The sequence below is a fragment of the Buteo buteo genome, chromosome 4 (assembly GCF_964188355.1).
Source record: "Buteo buteo chromosome 4, bButBut1.hap1.1, whole genome shotgun sequence".
NCBI lineage: Eukaryota > Metazoa > Chordata > Aves > Accipitriformes > Accipitridae > Buteo > Buteo buteo.
This window is the reverse complement of record NC_134174.1, coordinates 13289319-13310875: the sequence shown is the minus strand read 5'-3', so window position 1 is coordinate 13310875 and position 21557 is coordinate 13289319. Positions and strand designations below refer to the sequence as shown.

At 36.9% G+C, this 21557-nt stretch overlaps 1 protein-coding gene across 5 annotated transcripts in view; it reads left to right on the top strand.

Moving 5' to 3' along the window:
* PHTF2 (putative homeodomain transcription factor 2) overlaps positions 1–21557 on the top strand; it is a 70730-nt gene that overhangs the window by 5369 nt on the left and 43804 nt on the right. For all 5 annotated transcript variants that reach the window (XM_075024754.1, XM_075024756.1, XM_075024753.1 and 2 more), the window contains exon 2: positions 10848–10924. In XM_075024754.1, coding sequence (XP_074880855.1) covers positions 10880–10924 — 45 coding nt within the window. In that variant the 5' untranslated portion in view covers positions 10848–10879. The remainder of the gene's footprint in view (positions 1–10847; positions 10925–21557) is intronic.

Sequence of the window (21557 nt, the reverse complement as noted above, 5' to 3'; positions counted from 1 at the left end):
TTGCTATTGTAAGATTAATTGTCATCTGGAAATGTTACTACTTCAGGTTTTCTTTTCTTCTCTGGTGTATAAAAAATAGGCGCTGCTGGACCTATTTACAGAAGCTTGAGGTTTGGAATACTAGGGCAGGGCTCAGTTCACACCATTTAATGACTTAACTTAGGAAGTACTTTGTAAAAACTCTAGGCTACTGGTCTAAATAGTGGGAGGAGGCATGGGGAAACAGTCTTAATTGTCCAGATTAACTCTGTTGATGGTACTTCTGAAGGCTTGCAGATAGAGAGCCAGAGTGTTCAAGTTGCCTTCGGTGAGAGCTGCCTCACTACTGGCAATGGCGTTAGTGCTCATCTTACTCTGCAGTCCATAGGTCTGTGGAGCTAATTCAGGTGAAAACCGCTCATTTACTTAGTAATGGTAGTCAGATCCTTGAAGCTGTCCCCTGTGTGATGGGCTCTAATGCTGGTAAGAAGAGGGATGGAAGCTGGTGACTGAGGAGGAGGTTGGACTGTGGTAAGACTGGTTTAGAGTGGTTAAAACACTTGTGAAGCCTTCCTGGTCCACCCTGACCTTCTCCGTTGGCTTTGTGTGGACCTTATGTATCCTTAGTGAGTGATTTCTTCTGCTCGGAGTTCCCTCTTAAGAGCTCTGGGAATGAGCAGGAATGTGGGGCATCTCTATTTATTTGTAAGCTGATGTTAGCTGTCAGCACCTGATGAAGCAGTGGTGTGATGAGTGTCTGTGTTCATCTTTCTTGTAAAAGTCTAATGGTTAGTGTACTCAGAAAGTTGGAAGTTGTGATTTCTGGGTGCTCTTATCCTGAGTGGCTTTAATGTCAAACCTCCGGAAAGCGCTAGCCACCGGGGCATGTGCATACTGAATAAGATCCTTAACGTCTACCTCTGTCACTACAGGGTGGTCAGGTACGTGAAAGCTAGTGGAACATAAAGAAAGCAGACTAGGAAGATTTAGTTTGAGTTTAGTTTTGGGATTAGGATGCTTCTGCGTGAAGGAGAACAGGGATTTGTGTGCACTTTGCCTTGGACTGACACGGAATGGCAAGAGCTAGCAGACCAGCTGCGTGTGGTCCAAGGAGCTTCTAGGCACCTGAGCAGGCAATAAATAGACTATCTTATTCAGACTGGGTGCTGCTATTAATCTCTATTATCCAATTAGCCTATTGCAATGAAGAATGTTGACCTCAGAATTTTGTTCAATTTTCTGGCTGCTTTTTGATCCATGGCAATGTTTGCTTTTCACAAATAGCAGTCTATTTAGAAGTCTTTGACATCCTTCCAAAGGCTCTTTGAAAGTCCACATATGTTTTATCACTTGCTCTTGTTTATCAGTTAGTTTGACATGTTCAGAAATACTGATAGGCTAAGACATGATCTTCCTTTGCAGAAACTGCTGATTAGACCCTATCAGATAGTCTTTCAGGTATAATGGTGTTCTATTTTTAATGACAGTTTTGAGGAGCTTGCCAGATACACATGTAAGGCTTGTTACCCTACAATTCCTTGCTTGGACCGCTCCAGAGACTTTTTAAAAAATATAAGCTCATCATTTGCTACTGTGTTCCTACAGAACAGTGGCTGTTATAAGAGACTGCAACTCTTTCTGACAGCTCAGCTGCTTCATGCCTCAGCTGCTTCAAAAACTTGCTGGATAACTATTTGTAGAACATGATGCAAACTTGGTCATTTAGGAGTGGTTTTCAACTTCCTGACTGTACTCATCGAGAAGCCACAACTCTGCTGTGCATTGCCTGGTGACAGATAAACATGTCTTCCTAAACACCAAGTTAGTATTTTCAGTGAGCAAGATTTATTGTTCCAGGAAATTATTGTTGTGTTTAGAATCGCAAGGAGGAGAAAAGGAGCATAGCATTTTATTTCAAGGTGGCTGCTATATTTTGGGTTGGTTTTGGGTTTCTTTGAGTGTTTAAGAAGAATGTGTATATAAATGAAAAACATAATATTTATAGAAATTCTGTTCCTTAATAAAGTTGTTACAGTTTTAAGAGCACATGTATACGTGAATTACTTCAGGGATTTCTCATTGTAAGATTGTAAATATGTTTAATGGGATATGTATGTGTGTATTATTCAGTACAAAAAAAAAAAGGAATTAAAAGAGCAGAACTTGAGATTGATCATATACTATGTTTTCTTTTTATTTTTTTAAAAAGGTGCAGCATTTTCAGAAATGGCTTGTAGATCTAGCATGCTGGCAGCAATTACTGTATTTGGATTAATGGGAATTTTGTCACTAATATCTCTTACAGAAGATAAGAAACAAAATTAACTTGATTATAGTCCCCTTTAAGGGCTTGAATTTTTTCCACTTCATTAAACAGTAGAATATGTTTAAATTTAAGGAGTTTTCTGCTAATTAATAAACACTGCAGCAGGCTCAGGAGTAAATTGAGAGGTGTAGAATCCTGGACTTCTCAGTACAGAGTCCTCCCCCCTGTTTTTGCAAGTAAGGTAACTGAAATTGTGTCATGTCACTTCCAATGGAGCCATGAACAGAAACCAGTTATGTAACGAAATTAGGAAATTTGCACAGACCTTAAGGCTGAGGGCATAGATTCCAGAAATGGCTACAGCGGTTGCAACAACTGCACACAATGTTCTTTTCCCAGAACCTGAAATAAATCATAGAAATCCTGACACTCCACATTTTGCTACTATTTCAGACAATTGTGCAATTCACTGGCAAAACAAGTGTTCCTCAGGAGACAGTTATTTTCTGTGGTACTTCCTTGCTCGTTTGTCCTTCAGATATTGGCATTTTTACTGTGGAAGTGAAGATGGTTAAGTCAAGCCTACTTCCCACCAGAATTTGAAAACTGATCTCGCTGCATGCTCTATGCTGCAGCTGCAACTGTGAGAGCTCCCTGCTTGGGATGGTAAGTGATAAAGGGTGTGAGCTTTATAAGGAAGAACAAATATGCAGTGGCAGAAATGGAATCAGATACCGTGGTTTGTGGGCAAAATACAGAGGCCTGAGAAAGTATCTGTTTTTTGCTAACTGATATCTTACTTGGAGACCCAGGCAGGTATGGACATGCTGCCAAATGTCTGTATGTGTCATGATATATCACGTTTGGTACATCTGTGTTCATAATCAACGGGGCGTGATACACAGCAGCCAGCATAGGGTCTGATTCATATTTTGTTGTTGTTGTTGGCCTGATAAACTCCTCAAACAAACAAAAACCCCTCCCCAAACAGGTATCTAGGGATGTTCAATGTTTTTTTTTCACCTGTTGTTTGGGCATGATTGTTCTTTGGTTTTGGGTTTTTTTTTTTTTGAGATAGTGTGAAGAACAAAGTTTGAAAAGTAATTCTCTTTTCATGAACAGTGTCTTAGGAATGCTGGTATCCAAATTTAGCAGAGTTGTTGGTGTTCTTTGGGGAAGGCAAGCATGTTAATTCCTTTTTATTTACAAACTATCATGCTGTTCCTTTGGGAAAGTGAGTAAGTTAATTCCTTTTTATTTACAAATTATCATGACCTTGGATTTCAAGGCAACAACTTGGGGGGGGCCTTGGCTGGCATGGCAGCAAGACTACTTCTCATGCTGGCTGCTGGATATGGTCCTCAGGTTAGCAGTGTCTGATTTTTTAATTTTTTTTTTTCCTTCCTTTTTAAGGCTAGCTGAAAGGAATGTGATAAAACTTCCACTGAAAGGTGTGAACCTGGGAGTGACAAGTTTCTCATTTGCTTGTATACAATTTGCAATTCAGAAATACTGTTTTGAGAAAAGCGATGCATAGATAAAGTACTTAAAACACTGAGTGCATTATATAGTATCTGATGTTCCTTTAGAAAAGGAAGGGTAGGTTTAATGGTTTATTTGTAAGGTACATGAAAAGAATGTGTCTTTTGAAACACTGCTTCAAGGGTTTAATCCTGTTCTTGGTGGCAGTAGCAGAACTCCCATTCACTTGAGTGTAGCAAGGATGATTCCTGGTGAGTTTTAGTGGTGTATCTGCATTACATTGATACCTGTGTTGGCTTGTTTCATCATGGCAGAAGCAGCTTTTCGATCAACAGTAGATGCTTGACTAAGCTGTTTATTTGGCTCATTTTAAATTAACTTAAAGTACCAAATAATGTCAGCCATTTGATGATAAAGTTAACTTCTATTTTACTGTTGAACCTGAAAAATTTTTTTTTCCTCGTTGAAGTTATTTTCTAGCTGTGCATCAGCAGGTATAATATTTTACTTTTGAGTGAGTTTGTGTGATACAAGTGTTGCTACAAAATCAGTAGTTTAAACTGTAGGCTTTACTATTCTGATTCATTATCTCTTATACCAGGAAATCTTAGTGAAGTTATGCCTGTGACTCTGAAACTGTAATATGGAGGATCTAACATAATGGTAAAAGAGTTCTATTGTGGAAAGCAGTTGAAATCAAGTTCTACTATTCTCATGGCTTTATGCAGTAACTTTTTTAAAAATGCCTTTAATTTGCTGCTGAAAGAAGTTGTTCTTCTGAAGGTAATAAAAATTGATCGTATTTTAAAAAACATATTTGAGACAAATGCCACAGCTCTGCAATTTTACTCCTAATGGTGTCTAGTGAACATGCCAACTTCATCATTCCATAATCATAATAAGTTGAGAAGGACGTTCAAGTCTTGACTCAACAGCTGGTTGGTGTCCTGGCCATTCGGGTTACGATTGTTATAAAGGAAACAGGTTCCTTGAAATACTTAGTGATTCACAGTGTTTACAGGCAAGGGAAGCAACTATTTGCCTATGCTTCCTTGCTTGTGTTGTATTTTTAATTATGTCCTTTCACTAGTTGACACTGCTTAGACTTGAATATTCTTCCAAAAGTTGTAATTTTGCTGCCTTTGTCACTATGAGGAGCACAGTTTTATCCTGAACTTCTGTCAGAGTTCAGAATAGATTTTATTTCCTGTAGACTGTTGTTTAGAAATGTATGCGTTTATGTTTGACTTGGTTTGCCAAAACCCTGTGGATATGAGTAAAATTTTTTTTAAATATACTTACTTTGAATTTATTTAAATCTGTAGTGTAGTATCTAATCTTGTGTTACACAATAAGCACTGCACTGCTTGAATGAACATTTAACTACCTGAAGACATCTAAATACCTATTTCTGTGGCTTTTCAAAAACTGCTCATTTGATTGCAAGGTGTAGTGGAAAAGCAATAGCTACGAAACTCCACATCTGAATAGGGATCACCAAAACCAGATAGTCATCTATTTTTAATTTTAAGGAAGTAGCAAAGTTTGGATCAAAAAATGTTGCATGTTAGTAGTAGTATTAACTGTGGGTTTGATGGAAATGCAATGAATGGCTCTGATGAATGTCACAGAGATGTTGTGATCAAGCTTTTATATTTGGATGTTCTGTCTAATCTCTGAAGTTGGGAGTATTTTTTGTGTTACTCTTAAATGTCCAACGAGTTAATTTTGCTGTAGTTACTCTGCATAGGACATTGTACAACTGAGTGCAAAAGCTGGTCCCTGTCCCAGATGCAGGTACTCAACACAGAACATGAAACAAATGGCTAGATCTGGAGAAGATAGGGGGAGAACAAGGCAGAAGAATAGGCAGTGCTCTGTTGTACTTGTGGATGTGTATCAGCTGTTTTTGTTTGTTCACTTGACCCATTTGGTACTACTGATGTGCCTTAGAGCCCAGCTTGTACAGTCTGACTTCAGGATCAATATCAATACAAATTGTCAGCTGAATAACATATTAACTTGTAATGAATATGCAGAGTTCTCAAATTGTTGCAATACTTAGTCTTCTGTCCAGGTGTTCAGTGAGCTGTGGGCAGATGCAGAGTCAGAGCTGGGGCTGCAGCTTAAGTGCCTGGAATTGTTACTATCCAATTCTCATCCAGATAAGTTAGGTTCAGGCCAAGTGTATCAAACTCAGTATACTGTCTCAAAAAAACCCAACCCCCAAACCACAGACAAATCCCAGCCCCTGCGTGCGGAAGCGCTGTCCAGAAATAATTAAACGAACCTTTTCACCTTTCATTTCAGTGCTGTCTCAGAAATTGTTGTATCTCTTTTGAAGAAAGAAGGTGATATTTCCTTGTGGAAGTATTTTTACTTGGCATACCAAACGCTGTTAAAGTCTTTTGAGACATCCATCCCATGATTTTGTTATATTTACTTTTGTAAGCATCATCTTTGCATTTGTATATGCAAATGTGTATGCAAATGTGCTTTAAACACCACCAAAATAGACTACAGAGGATTTAATGTAGAGAGTTTCTTAAAAATACAAACCCCATGGGTAACCTAACAGGTTTGTTGATAGAAATTAAATAAATTAATAATAAAACTACTTAATTATATTTGGTTTTTAGCTTTGTGATATAATTGTTTCTCAAGCCAAAGTGGTTTTGAGTGAGTTGGAGAACTATTGCAAAAAAAGATTGCTGCCTTTAAAATGGCTTGTCCAATTTTAGCCATAGTTGACACAGTTGGAAGTCTTGGATTCATAAGTTAGCATTGGTTTCCTGAAAAATCATTGATCTTGGAGAGAGAGACAGGTCAAGTTAACATAGGTGTTGAGGGAGAGATTTCTGTGTGGGTTCAACAGTTAGTGCTTTACTGCCAATAATGAGTTTCTCATCCTGTAATCCAACCTTTTTCTCATCCTGAAATTATGGTGGTAGGAAGCAGGGTTATATTGCATGTGAGAGGGGATGTTGGTTTAAGGTAAATGAGGAGGAGTTAAAGATCCTCCAAGATGGGCTCACAAAGGAGGGGAAGGAGGAGTGCAAGTGTGACCAAAATCTGTATGGCATCCCTCCTACACTGGCAGCTCCATGAGCAGTGGAGCTGCTTTCACTGTGACTGTACAATGTAGGCCATATTATGTGTGGAGGCTATATATCGCTAAAGGTTTTAAGTCTCTTTGAGCGTAGCGAGTGATTTTAAATTTAAATTTACTTAAACAGGTTTTCAAACAAGAAAGGAAATCCTATTTTAAGCTTTGTATGGGTGAGAAAGAAGGGTAACCAGTCTATGTAATATGCCAAGTTATATCAAAGTCTCTGTTGGGCTCCATGCTTTATGTGATAGAAATATTTTTACATTTATTGTGCCAATGAATTCTTAATAACTGGTAGTTGCTGTTAGAAAAACCGCTGCTATTATCAGAAGCAAATAGGTCAGAAACAATTACAGATGTTGACACAGTCGTGGCTGCCAGCTTTAACTGACTTGATGTGACTTACACGATATTATCAACAGTGGAAAAATTGCAGTGCTCGTTTGCTCAGTTGCACAAAAGTCAGTGTCCTGGTATTTCTGAAATTTGGTAATGACTAAGCTCTCTCTGAGACATTTCTTTCTATTGTGTTGTAATTTTATCTGAGATTGTATAAAGGATATTGGAGTTACACTGTTAGAAATTTTAAATATAGTTCCTTTTAAGTATTTGATTTGTCTTTTTTTGAAAAAGCTTTGTGAAACATGAAAATGTATGGCATTATGTTTCTTAGAAATCCTCAGGAGCTGGTATAAAATCAATTTGTTGAAGGTTTGTACTATGGTGTATATGATACATATCCAAACTTACTAAATACAGTGTCTTTAAAGTAATGCACTGTGTAAAATATGAGTACATCCATACACAAGTCAGGGAAGACTGAATAAACAGGTGTCAGTGCGTAACTGAGTCTTTTAGAGGTCATCTTTTCTTTCTGAGAAATGTCTTGGAAGATGGCAGTGTTGTAGGGCTTTTGTATAGGGAGTATTTGTGATTTTCATACAAACAGCTGTTATGACCAGGTAATCTAATATCTTTTTTTTTTAAAAAAAAAAAACAAACCACCTGAAATTTCTGGTGATGAACAATGTATAATAAAGTGTCATGAGTTATTCTAATGCTTAGGTATTTCATAAAGACACTTTTGTTTTAAGCTATTGCACAGTTTCAGTTTCTATCCCACCTGTTGGACATTGTATTTTTCTTTGTCCTTCTTAACTGTGCAAATGCTATAAACAAAAAACGAAGATCACCTTTAATCTTTCACTATAAAAACTGCCTATGGATTAATAATTCTTGTTTCCTTTTAATGAAGAAATATAAGGTGCAATATTGTTGTTGATATTGACAATGTATGATAAGTGTGATATTTTTATCAGAAATATACCCCTAAATCACGTTTTTTTGCTGATAGAGATCGATCTTGGAAGAATGCTCGATGCATAGTTTGGTGTTTGGGGGCTAAACTACCACTCCTCCTCCTCACCACTGGTGAGGCCATGCCTGGGATGCTGGGTCCAGTTCTGGGCTCCCTGGTACAAGAGAGACAACGGACGTACTGGAGAGAGCCCAACGAAGGGCCATACAGATAATGAAGGGACTGGAGCATCTCTCCTGTGAGGAAAGGCTGAGAGCTGGGACTGTTCAGCCCGGAGAGGAGAAGGCTCGGGGGGGATCTCATCAGTGTCTATAAATACCTGAAGGGAGGGAGCAGAGAGGACAGAGCCAGGCTCTTTCCAGTGGTGCCCAGTGACAGGACCAGAGGCAATGGGCACAAACCGAAACACAGGAGGCTCCCTCTGAACATCAGGAAACACTTCTTCACTGTGAGGGTGACTGAGCGCTGGCACAGGTTGCCCAAAGAGGTTGTGGAGTCTCCATCCTTGGAGATATTGAAAAGTCATCTGGATACGGTCCTGGGCAACTGGTTCTAGATGGCCCTGCTTGAGCAGGGTGATGACCAGGTCACTTCCAACCTCAGCCGTTCTGTGATTCTGTGAAACTGTGTTTGTGAAGTTTTTTTAAGAGATCTTCTTGTGTTTATTTTTACCAATTATGCTTGATCCTGGTATCGTTCAGATAGTATGTTTGGAAAACTTGTTTATTGTTTTGAAGTTACTTATACTAACTTTTTCAAAGCCTTTTGCATAATTTGTTAGGAATTTATAGCTTTACAAAATAAAATAGGAATTCCCTTGCATGTTAAGTACTTGGTACAGTTATATAAAAATAACATTTGTAAACTTTTTGTAAACATAGGAAGGATGCTGAATGTTAGGTGGAGCTGAAAACTTAAGTTTTTACCAGCTATTGTTAAAAGGTCATGTGTAGTATAGTGTACCCCATTGACCTTTTTTTTAACTGGGCTTGAGTATGGCATATTTGTTTGCATAAGAGTATTCAGATTTTTTTTTTTCAAATATTTTAACAGTTTTTAAAATTCTTTCTTCCTTCTTTTCTTCCACTGGCAGCTTCCTGCCTTAATTAACAGTTTGAAATCTAGGTACTTGTCGTGGTTTAACCCCAGCCAGCAACTAAGCACCACACAGTGGGATGGGGGAGAAAATCGGGAAAAGAAGTAAAACTTGTGGGTTGAGATAAGAATGGTTTAATAGAACAGAAAAGAAGAAACTAATAATGATAATACTAATAAAATGACAGCAGTAATAAAAGGGTTGGAATATACAAGTGATGTGCAGTGCAATTGCTCACCAGCCGCCAATCGATGCCCAGTTAGTCCCCGAGCGGTGATCCCCCCACCCCCCAGTTCCTATACTAGATGTGACATCCCATGGTATGGAATACCCCTTTGGCCACTTTGGGTCAGGTGCCCTGGCTGTGTCCCCTCCCAACTTCTTGTGCCCCTCCAGCCTTCTCGCTGGCTGGGCATGAGAAGCTGGAAAATCCTTGACTTTAGACTAAACACTACTTAGCAACAACTGACAACATCAGTGTTATCAACATTCTTCTCATACCTAGCTCAAAAGCATAGCACTGTACCAGCTACTAGGAAGACAATTAACTCTATCCAGCTGAAACCAGGACAGTACTAAGCTCATTTAATTGTTATTCATCTGCTAATATCTGAAGTAATCTATTTGTGAAATATTTGAGTTTGGGTTTAATGATAATACATTCATATCTGAAAGAACTTGCATATTATAATAAAATATCTGGAAGGGATTCTGTAATTCTCACCTAAACTTTCCTTTGATTTTACAGAATGGCCAGAATGAGAGAATATATGCAATTTTGTAGAAAAACAATAATTCTAAATCTGAAGGCTTTTTATGTTTGTTTGTTCTTACTTTTTTTTCCTGAACTCACTCTGGCTGACTGATTACATGAAAGAAAACTTTTAAAATTAATTTTCAAGGTAGGAATGTTTTATGTAGGCTGAAATTTTTGTTTGATTTTTTTTTCTCCACATTGAAACTAATGACAGTGACATCAAAGATTAACTAATACTACTACTTGCTACCATTAAAACAGACATACCACTCTTCCTTGTTTTTCTCCATTTCACTTAGTTTTTGTCTGCTGTTTTCATGGTGTATTCATTTTATAATTAGTGGAGTTCTAGCACTGTTGTTGGGGTTTTCTTTTTCCTCCAAAAATATCTAATAGTCTGTATGAAATTTTCTTGCATTTTATAACAAAGTTATTTCTGGACTTCAGAATACTGTGCTGTGTTAATAACTATAAGTTCCTTAATTTATCAGAGAAAAAAAAGAAAGCTGCATGTAGTATAACTCCTGTAAGGTTCTCGTAAGACAATAACAGATCATCTCTGTGCCACCTGTGTTTCACTGGGAACGATGGACAAAACTGAGGCTTCTGATGTCCTGTAGCAGCAGATTTGTAGTTTTTTGTTTACTTAGAGGGGAAAACCCAAACTCTTACTGTAATGGGCAAGGTATAATGTAATGAGTAATGAGGCAAGTAATGAGGCAAGGTATAAAGTAAATATAGCTGTTCAGTGCTTTGCAGGTAATGGGAGTGTTTCTACATTCCCTGTGTTGGCCTTTGTAGGGAAGGTGGAAGTAAAGCTCTGTCTTTTTCTGTTAACAGCCTAAAATGACTGTGTGAATTCAGTGGAATAAATGGCGTCCAAAGTAACTGATGCTATAGTTTGGTACCAGAAGAAGGTAAGCTTTCTATTTGTTTTTACAGTGGCTTAAAAAAAAAAAAAGTTGGCTAATTCTGTTTTACGTGTAAAGTACAATAAATATAAAATACTGCGTTATTGGTTACCATTGAATGAGAGTGAGTAGCTTGAAACTTACCTTCCAAAAGTAAATAAGTATTTAGTTACTCTAACGAATTGGAATAGCTTTTGGTGTATGTTGAAAACTCCTCACTCCCTTCACTACTTGTGCTATGGAAAAAAAGGAAAGAAAATTTTTGTTCTCAGTAGAATGTTAATTAATGTATAGGAGAATGTTGTTTCTTTAGCACATAAATGAATCCTTGTATTTAAGTAGAAAGTAAGAACCGAAATGTATTTTATGCCAGTACAAGGAACTGTGTAATCCATACCCAAAAGAGATAGGCTAGGGTTTCTTAGGAGTTAATTAGAAAAAAAAAGCGGGGGGTGGGGGTGTGTGTGTGAGAGGGAAAAGGTCTCATTTGGAGATACATAGTTACAGTATCACCTGATACTGTATCTTTTGATTCATGTTTGCACATAGAAATGTTGATGTCTCTCTCTAATTTTTTGACAATTTCAAATCATGCTATCCTCTTGCCATTAGTATGCCAGTTGGCTTATTCAGTTAAATTTCTTTTAAAAAGCTGAAAAATTTGCTAAATTTTGAGATGTGCTGCTTTACCAAGATATAAATAAGGTGTGGTAATTCTCCCCCCCCTTGGCTCTCCATGATTTAGTAAGTTTCTATGAGTTACTGTTTTCCGTGGCCTATGGCTAGTTTTTCAAGAGGATGCATCTTGTCCTTAAAATTATGGCAACAGTCTTCAAAACAGAAATTCTGGTTAACTTCTAGCTAAGCAACAGTTAATTTCTAGAAATAAGACAATACTGGTATGCTTTGCTGAGATCTTTACAACTGTGAATTAAAGGTACAGTTGGAAAAGCAGAAAAATGCATTTTGCTGACTTTATACCAAACATTCAATTACATATTAAAAAATGGAAAATAACTCAGAATTTAATGAGGATTTTTTGTTTTTGTAAAGTATTTTTGTAAAAGTATCGGTGGTGTTACACTGTGGTTTTGAACTGTTCCTTGATTGCAGGTCCAATCCTATTTTTTAAAGATTTGGAGGATGACTTATTATAGATTCAGTGTAACAAAATTCAGTGCAGGAGCTTATGGAAGGGGAAAGTGGTGCTGATTTTACCAGCTTCCATTCATTCTCATAAATTTCATTGTCACACTGTCATAATGATAATACTTACAAGGACCAGATTGTGCACGTATTTGGTCTGGCCAGGACCTCTTTTGTGCAATGCAAGAGATGCTGGCTATCTGATCCTCATCATGTCTCTGAGGTTGTTTCACTGGTGATGATGAACTAGTCTTTGGACAGATCTTCTATGGTATTCAGCTTTATATATAAATGGTCCTTTGACGGAAGAAAGAGTCTGAAGTCTCCATAAATCTTAAATGAAGTTCATGCTTGTTATCTGTTTTTCTTTGTTTTTTTTTTTTTTTTCTTTTTTTAAAATACATGTCTGTTTTCCTGTCGGTCATACAGGAAAAGGAATCCCATATGTGATATGCTCCAACTTTCCATCCTCCTGATGTTAGGAAGGTGGGATCTTCTGCTGATGAGTCGCTGTGCTGTGATCTTACAGAAGGCAGGCCTTCTGGTCTTGATATAAACAACCTATTCCTCAGTTTCACTTTTCCCAGGACACTGCTCCTAACAGGATTACTCATTATCAGTAGAAGTCATTCTTTTAACCCTTGTTCTGTCATTTTTTTTCCAGTGATTTCACACACGTTTCCATTTGTTTCATTCATAGCAACAACAATATTTCTGCTATGAGTGTCTGTAGGCTTTTACAGAGGTCTTCTCGGCCAGGAATTGCATGCTGCCTTTATGGCAAGGAGTTGTGATGAGGTGATTCCTGTTGCTTCATGAAAGACTGGACTATCTTCAGGAGGGATAAGATCTTGCATAAACCAGATGTCAGTGTTTTCCATGGTGTGAACAAAATTTAATTGCAATCCACATGTGGACTGGGGTCTTCCAAACAAGCAGGCTTTGCTTCTTTCAGTATGAGGAAGTGCAGTCTTATTTTGGGACAAATGGCTGCACTGAAGAAATGTTGCATCTCATGCAAATGTTCATGCTAATTAGATTGTTATTTCTTAGGTCCCATTTATTGAAGGTTCTCCTGGATGGATCAGGCTGATGACCCCAAGGGGTTTTTTAACTTTGTAGTGCAGTTTGTGATCCTTTCCTGGGAACATCTAGGCTCTTTCACCCATGTCCTTGATTTTATTTATTTATTTAAATCTCTTACATGGCACAGTATTCCGCCCCCCCCCCCCCCCCCCCCCAAGGATTTGTTGTTTGCACCAAAGATTTCAAATTGGAGAACAGGAAGAGCTATGCTAGTGGTTAGTGGGTACCGGACATTTTTTTGTCCTTGCTGATACATTTCTATTATGTGATTGCTTATGATGGCAAAATACTGAATGCTGTGAACTGGTGGTTGCTTTCAGTTTTAAAATTTTATTTCAGAGTTATCAAAGTTGTCCCACTTACCTTGCTTTTTAGATCCACTGATTCCTCACAACAGTAACTGGAATTGAAAGTGGGGAGGGATCAAAACTTAGCACATTCTGGCAGTGAAACATTGTTTCTGGGGCAAGAGAGAACCAGGGTTGCAGTCAGTATTGATCAAACTGATATGACTTGCCTATATGATAAAATGAGGAAAATAAAGTGTTATTTTGGAGAGGTATTTGCAGATTAATGAATTGGTGTATAAATGCCCTAAAAAAGAACATGAAGAACTTACGATATTTCTAGTCATACATAAAGAAGAAAAATATATAGGCAGGAAATATTGAACAGATAACTTGCTCCTTGTGTTTCTTCTGTTTTCAATTTTAATGTATTTTTGGATGTACTTTTTGATGGGTGTATTTTATGTCTCTCTCTACTGAGTTTCAAAGGTCTGTTGGTTTCTCAAAAGTAAGGCATTTTTGTATTTCTTTAATGGAAAGAGTTAAGCAATTAAGCTTTTCCAACCCTACTTCAGGCAAGTTTTCCCAACACCAAGTTTACTCATATGACTCATACTATTGTCTGAAATTGAGCTCCTCACAGGAGGATGATTTAGTAATGTGCTTAATTGTTTAAAAGGTCAGACCTTTTATTATGTAAACTTGTATTTTGTTGTTGCAATAGATTTACTCTGCTTTTAGTGCATTGGAGGTCTTGATTACTGTCTTGTAAAAATCAATTCTTAGTTATTTTAAGTTGGATTGTAAGATTTCGGATAGTGTATTATACCAGCTTGTTGTTTGAGATATAAGATTGCATGGACATAGCTTTACTATTCCCAGTGATAGCTTGTTGTTTCCCAGCTGGTATGGTATGAATACTTTTGCAAGGCATGAAATCTGAACACATAAATCCTGCTAGGTATAGGTTGGTTCTGTAGAAAGCAAAATAAATTAAACTGCTGCTGTGCTCCTGGATGCACTGGGGAGTGCAATGCTGAGATATTTGTTTGTCATACAGGGTTTGTCTAGCTTGTTGTCAACACTTTCTGCTGCACTGGTTCTTGCAATAAAAGGGTGTGGCAGGGGTGTCTGCATTGCTCTCTGGAATGGTTCATTACTTTGGTCCCAGACAGCTACCAAGCTAATATTCACATATATGTGCTTTGTTAGTTAATATCCTTAGGATTATGTGTATTTACCAGAATACTGAACTTGCTTCAGATTTGTAATTGATGACTTTTATGGAGAAAACCATCATAAAGTTTCATCTGAAAAAATCTGACACCCCCACAATTATTTTTAAAAAATTTCAGTATCTGATGATGTACCTTTCTGATACTGATACTTTATGCATACTTGAAGTATTGCCTTAGTAACAGTAACTGATGTTAAAAGTAATAAAATTGGTAATCTAAAATATTGCTTGTAACTTAAGCTTTTTGCATTAATTTCTTATTATCTGTAAAACTTGAAAGTATTATAATAGATGTGCAATTTTTGGTCTGGTTTCCAGTTTGGAGACTATATGTAGATTTACCTTAATAACTTTCTGAATTTCAATCCTCACAGAAGCCTTGCTGCCAAAATGAGGAACTTCACACAAATTCGTTGATAATATTGGAGGAGAGAATAATGTTGTTCCTTCTCTTGGGGATGGTTATAGGGGAAGGCAGAATGGAACTTAATGAATTGAACCCGAATCCTGCACCTGATTGCTTATCAGTTAACTTCGCCAATGCAGCTTTCTGCTGTTTCAGCTGTCCCTTGGGTATGGCTGTTAAAGGGCACAATAAAACAAATGAGATGTTTTCTCTCTCATGGCTTTAAAGGGCAAAATTAGAGTTCTAATTGCATTGCTTTAAGATCCATAATATTCAGTGTCTTACAGTTCATTAGTCCAAGATTATACTTGCCAAGTTAATAAAGGAGGAAATAAAAATTATGTCATTCCCTGAAACCACCTGATTTCCTTCTTGGCACAGAATTCACATGATGCATTGGTGACCCTGGCACCAAAGCCAGTTTTTGTCAAAGGGTTGGGCTGTATGGCCGTATTACCTACAACTTTGGGTGCCGAAACTACATCCATTCAAAAAGGCCTGCCTTCAAGTGCCAAAACTTGACAAGTATTGGAGCTGTCTATTTGTGAAAGCATGAGGGGGGAGTATATTTAGAAGAGTTTCCTTCTACATAGTGCTGGCATTCGGTACTCAAGTTGTCATCTGACCAAATAGTGGGGATTGCCCTCAGCACCTTGTTTTGGTGAGGCAAAATTCAAGTTTCTGAACCTTGTGCAAAAGATCACTCAAAAACTGGTGCTGGGGCTGAATGAAGCAGGCTTGCATTTTGCCTGTGTGTGGGCTCCCATGCGTGCTTTGCCTTCCCACAGACTTTCATGTACTTATCTGGTGAATTTGGTCAGGGGACTAATGCAGTTAAAACTAAAACTGTGAATCTATAAGGAGATGAACCTAGTGGGGGGTGAGAGGAGAGCAAAGAGCTGAAATCCCTCTGTCTTCAGAGGGATTCTCTGATTCCTGAGTCATTTCATTATGCCTTGTGAAACTATAACCTACCATTTTCTTTTCTCTTCCTGAGTGATCTGATTGATCTTTCAGTCACCCAGATGAATGTGCTGGCAGAAGGAAAGTATGCCATGGGAAGTGAAAATGATCAGGGGCCTAAGGGCAATGCTGTTTTAAAATCCTAGTTGCCATGCTGGTAAAATTGCTGGATTTTCAGTGGTCTTCAGGGAATTACACTGAATAATGAAGCTGTCAGAGTGGCTTTCTTTTCCCAGTTACATCTTGAGGCTCCTTTATTTTGTGCAAATACATAATCATTAAAAAAAAAAAAAGTGTTGCAGAGGTCTTAAATCCTTAACACTTGGAGAGTAAGTGAGCTGTGTTAACAGTTTTGTAGTCAGTGGGTCAAGGGAAGGGATTATTCCCCTCTGTCTGTTCAGCTCACGTGAGACAGCATCTAGGGTGCTGTGTCCAGCTTTGGGCTGTCTGGTACAAGAAAGGCATTGGCATTCTTTGGCAAGCCCAGTGGAGGTCCACCAAGATTGTTATGGGGCTGAAGCATGTGACATACAAAGAGTCTGAGAGATCTTGGTTTGCTTAGTCTTAAGAGAGGGCAAAGGGGAGAGCTTACTGTTTTCACAACTAGTGCTTTGGAGGCCATGGAGAGAGAGGATGGAGCCAGGTTCTTCTCAGGAATGCATGAGAGGCAATAATCGTAAGTTGAAATGTGGGAAATTCTGATTAGATATAAGGATAAAAATGTTTAACGTGATGTTTGCCAACTGTTGAGACAGGATTCCAGAGAGGCTGTGAAATGTTCAGTCTTCAGAGATATTTGGATCTCTACTGGATAAGTCCTTGGGCAGCCTGCTGTAACTGGACCTGCTTTGCACAGGAGATTGGGTTAGACGACCCCCAGACGTTCCAACCTGTGCGATTCTGTGATGACTTTAGTTTGAAATTTGAAGATGAGTCAATGTTATTATAAGGGATTGTGCTTAATTGCAATTAATGACAGAGATGGAATCTCATTCAGTTTGTGCTGCTTTTTAGGTTTTGCTCTATAGTCCACTTAAGCCAAAGAAATGGTACCTGAAGTTACCCCTGGTGTCTAGTTCACATCACTAGGAAATGGCTTAGAGTAGGTGTTAGTTATTCCTGTACTCTCATTTAGTTTAACCTGCAAATTGTTTCTAACTATTCTTACGTATTTAATTTTCCTTTATGTTTAATTGTGTGATGAAAAAAGATGTTTCATGTTTTTAGTAGATATGCTAAAATCTGTAAACTATTATGCAGGGCAATAAGTAGGGCTTACTGATGTTATGAAGAATTAATCTGTAAAGAATGATACAGGAAAACTATTAATACATAGTTGATAAATATTTAATTATCTATTACTGTACTCTGAAAGGGATGGTATCTTTGAAGTATGCTTTGGTGAAATTATTGTTCAGCAAAATGGCTGCAAGTCCAGTGCTGTTGCAGTTATTGCCAGAATTTAAGCAGGTCGTTAGTTGGCAATTCAAACAGTTAATAATAAATAACTCTTAAAGTTTCGAACTGCTTCATTTTACTCTGAATAGTTGGTTTCAGCAGTCCCTCTGGTGCCAAACAGGGAGAAGGGAGGGGAGTCCCAGAATCTTTTAGTAATCAGAGGTAACAATTCAGCAGTCATAAATCCAAAGTTCTGCACTTCAGGATACACAGCTTTAAGCCTTTCATTGTCCTTCTCCATTTGACTAAAAGTTACTAAACTCTTCGCTATTAGCAGATAGTGTACAGCTATTATATAGTGATTTCTATCTGTGGTTTATTAGCCAAGTTTGTCTTAGCTTAGCTTGTTTGGTCCACATACCCACCATAAACAAAATTGAAAAAACTCTGCCACCCTTGAAAATGAAAACCATCCTGAAAAAAATAATCCTGACAATAGAAATCTACTACAACAGAGATAATTATACTGCTGAGCTACTAGATTATTGCCTTTGCTGCAATGGGGATAAGTTCATGTAAGAAATAAAATGAGTTTTAAAATAACTTGTAATAATATTGTTCTGAGTTTTGAGAAAATGAGAAATGATTTTTCTAATATCTGAAACTAATACTTAAACTAAATATGAAGCACTTTAAAGGATATTTTTAAATTAATATTACATGTATAGAAATTATATATTGATATCTTAAAATTAATAAATAAAATAAATTTTTTGAAGAATGTTGGACTGTAAAAGTTAATAAAGTGTATTAGCTAATATTTTAGCACTCAATATTTTAATAAGGTGTTAAACTCTTAATTTCCTTGGTAGACAGTCCAAGGAACCAACTTTGTTTTTTATTTACCAAGCTCTGTATCTTGTATCGTTTGGATTTGTAATACTATTGTGATGTTGCTTGTAGAAGTGTTTAGAGGTTTTAAAGAGCAAAGCTTAGCATGCAGGTTTCATTATTGATAAACATTAAAGTTTTAAGATCCAGCAGGAAATACTATGTATTCTTAGGATTATAATCTTTGCTAGTCTGCTTGGTCATAAATTATAAATGTCTCCTGAAATATTGATCGATTCCATTAGAATCAGAAGGCCTTGTGAGTATTGGGCTACAGGTTGATACCATCACTACATTAGCTTAAAGTGAATATCAGTGTCATTCACAAAGCTCAAATTCAATCTTGATGCACATTTGCCTTGTTATATGAAAGACACTGGGAAGAAATATTACACAGTGCAGAAACCCTTTGCACTGGGCTTTATCTGAAGTAAAATTTAGCTGTGTTTTCAATAGCTTAGTTTTTACTTAGGCTAATTGCTCTTAATGTTATAAAACCAAACTGTACAGGTGCCAAACAAATTTTAGATATATAAAGAAATGTGATCAAATGCTTTCTGAGGTATTTGATTGGGAAGGAATAAGTACAATTATTTTAGGTAATTTCAAGAGGTGCACATATCTCTCAAAACCAGAAAACATTTTAAGGAGTCTGCACTTAAAAAGGATCTTAAACTTATTTAATTTTCCAGTAAAGAGCTAGCTTTGTCAGGTGAGTTTAGTTTTGTCAAACGTGTAATTGTATAGCTTAATATCCCATGCTAAGTCACATACAAGTTAATTTTTTTTTTAGAATTAATTACGCGTGAGGAAACTTCTTTTTTTCTAGAAAGCCTGTTTGAAGTTTATTACACTTAGTTAATTTAGGATGCTAAACCCCCACTTTTCCATTGTGAAAGACAACTGGCAGAGTTTTCAATCTTTGCATGTAATCCCTGATATGCTGAAAATGTTAATAGCTGCTTGCAGAATAGTTGTTAATTCTGCGAATACATAAAGGAACAGAATTCCTTTCATCTTCTTTACTTAGTGTTTTTTGAGGCACGGTGCCTTGAGAACCAAACATTTTAGAGGTAACTGGTTTGGGTAGACTGGATAGAATCTTGGCATCGAGGAAGCCTGGGATGCATAATTTAAACTAAATGTGTATAAAATAACATCTGCTAGTTCTGCTACAGGTAGGTTATACCACAATTTTTTATATTTATAAGATATTACTGACAAGTTTCCTACAACAGGGTTGTGTTGCTGTTGATGCTTGGTGATGAAAGTTGCATTTAAAAATTATAAGATAGGCTCCTTATCTAACTTGGATTAACAAATAATTTTAAAAAGATCAAGAGAGATTTATTTTGTTAATTTATTTTCTGCCAAATCTTAATAAATAAATAAATGCTATAGAATACAAATTTCAGATCCTCTTAGATTAGCTATTTTATAAATTATAATAAATTTCTGTGATAAATCAGATTAGAATTGGGATGTTGTGTTGTATAGTTTGCAAAAAAAGAAAGGTCTATTGCCGGTTGTAGACTGGCCTGGTAGGTTGAAAATATCAGTAACAAGCTATTATACAAACAGTCTCGCACTAAGTCTTGAACAGATTTTAAAAGTATTACTTATTCTTGTATACTTAAAAAATGGACAATATTTGGACCCTTGTATTTTGTACTTAAAACTCTCTTTGAAGGATACTGCAGAACTTGCAGCTGTAATGAATGAGACTCCAGGTAGAGTATGTAGGTAGTTGAGTTGATTGGGGACTTAATGTTGGCCTAACACTTCCAGGCACAGGATGCTTGAACACCTGCAGATGGGCCCTGGGGACAGTTGCATATTGAGGGAAAGCTTGCTTTGATCAAGTTTTTGTGTATATTTAAATTCTTCAGTTGGAAGCATGAATGATCTTATCTCTAGAAAGTTATTCCTTCATTTTATTTGCCTTTAGAGCTTAATTTCTTTGGTATTGCTAGATGCTAGACTTCTTTTCAGTGTCCTGCAGGTATGTTCAATTTTAAAGAACCTCATGAATAGCCAAGAGCTAGAGCCTACATGCAAACATTTGACAACTTAATATTTAGATTTAACATGAAACATAATTTAGATGCAAATACTTGTAAATCAAAACTCTTTGAAGATGGAATTGACTCGTGCTCTCAATAATTTAAAACTGGGAAGGTTTGCTAGTATTAACTTACATTCTTGAATTCATTTAGGAATTATGTAGGAACTTAATTCATACAGGTGTCTAGCATCTGGTAATCATATGTTTTTCATTGACAAGCTAAACTATAACACTTTTCAATGAATTCTGCAAGATATGTTTCGCAAACTGTAAATGTATTTTCCTGACATAAGGTAAAGAAGGAAAAAAATTAATGCTGATGTTTTTTACTTGCCTTGTTTCAGTAACACTAGTTCTACCTATTTTTGTTTAATGTGGGAAATGAAGTGTGCCAGTATGCTACTTTATAACGACGCCTTTGTTTTTCTGTGTTTCCTTCTGATACACTTGCAAGAGAAATATAGAGGGATGCTTATGCAGATGGAGAGAAGGGAAATTGAGTATCAGGTCTAAATTTCATGTGCTGAGTGCATATGCCTGCTCCCTAAAGCGCTTGTAAAACTTTCTTAAAACAGAGAGGTGAAATGAGGTAGATTAAAAAAAATTAAAAAATTGTGAGAGATTGTAATGATATTTGCTGTCTGTAATTATCCCTTTAACTCTTTTCAGTTTGGAATAGCACACCTGTACTTAATAGCCCTGTGCTCAGATTTTAATAATTGAAGTTGATCAGAGGCGATTGGCCAGATGCAGTAGTCTAATAAAATGGTTGTAAAAGACCATCTCCCTTAAAGTTGTTTCAGGTCTCTCATTTTACCTCCTGCTGGAAGAATTGCTTTATGGGGCAATGTTAAAAGAAAAACATGAATGGCAAAATCCCTACTTCTTGTCTTTTTGTGGAGACAGAAGCTGCTACCTAGCCTTGAGGGAGAAGAAATGTTTATAGGAAAATATAACTAAGTCAAATTTTAAATCGTTCAACTTCCTTGCCTCAGATGTCTTCTGGGTTCTGTGTTTCCCAGAATTCCTTTAACAAACAGTCTGTTATTTGTCTAAAAGAAGAACGCTCTTTTAAAGACTCTTTCAACTCTACACCAGTTTCAGCTATGAATGGAATTAGGAATACAGAGTTTGCTTTACAGCTTTATTGGCACAAAGGC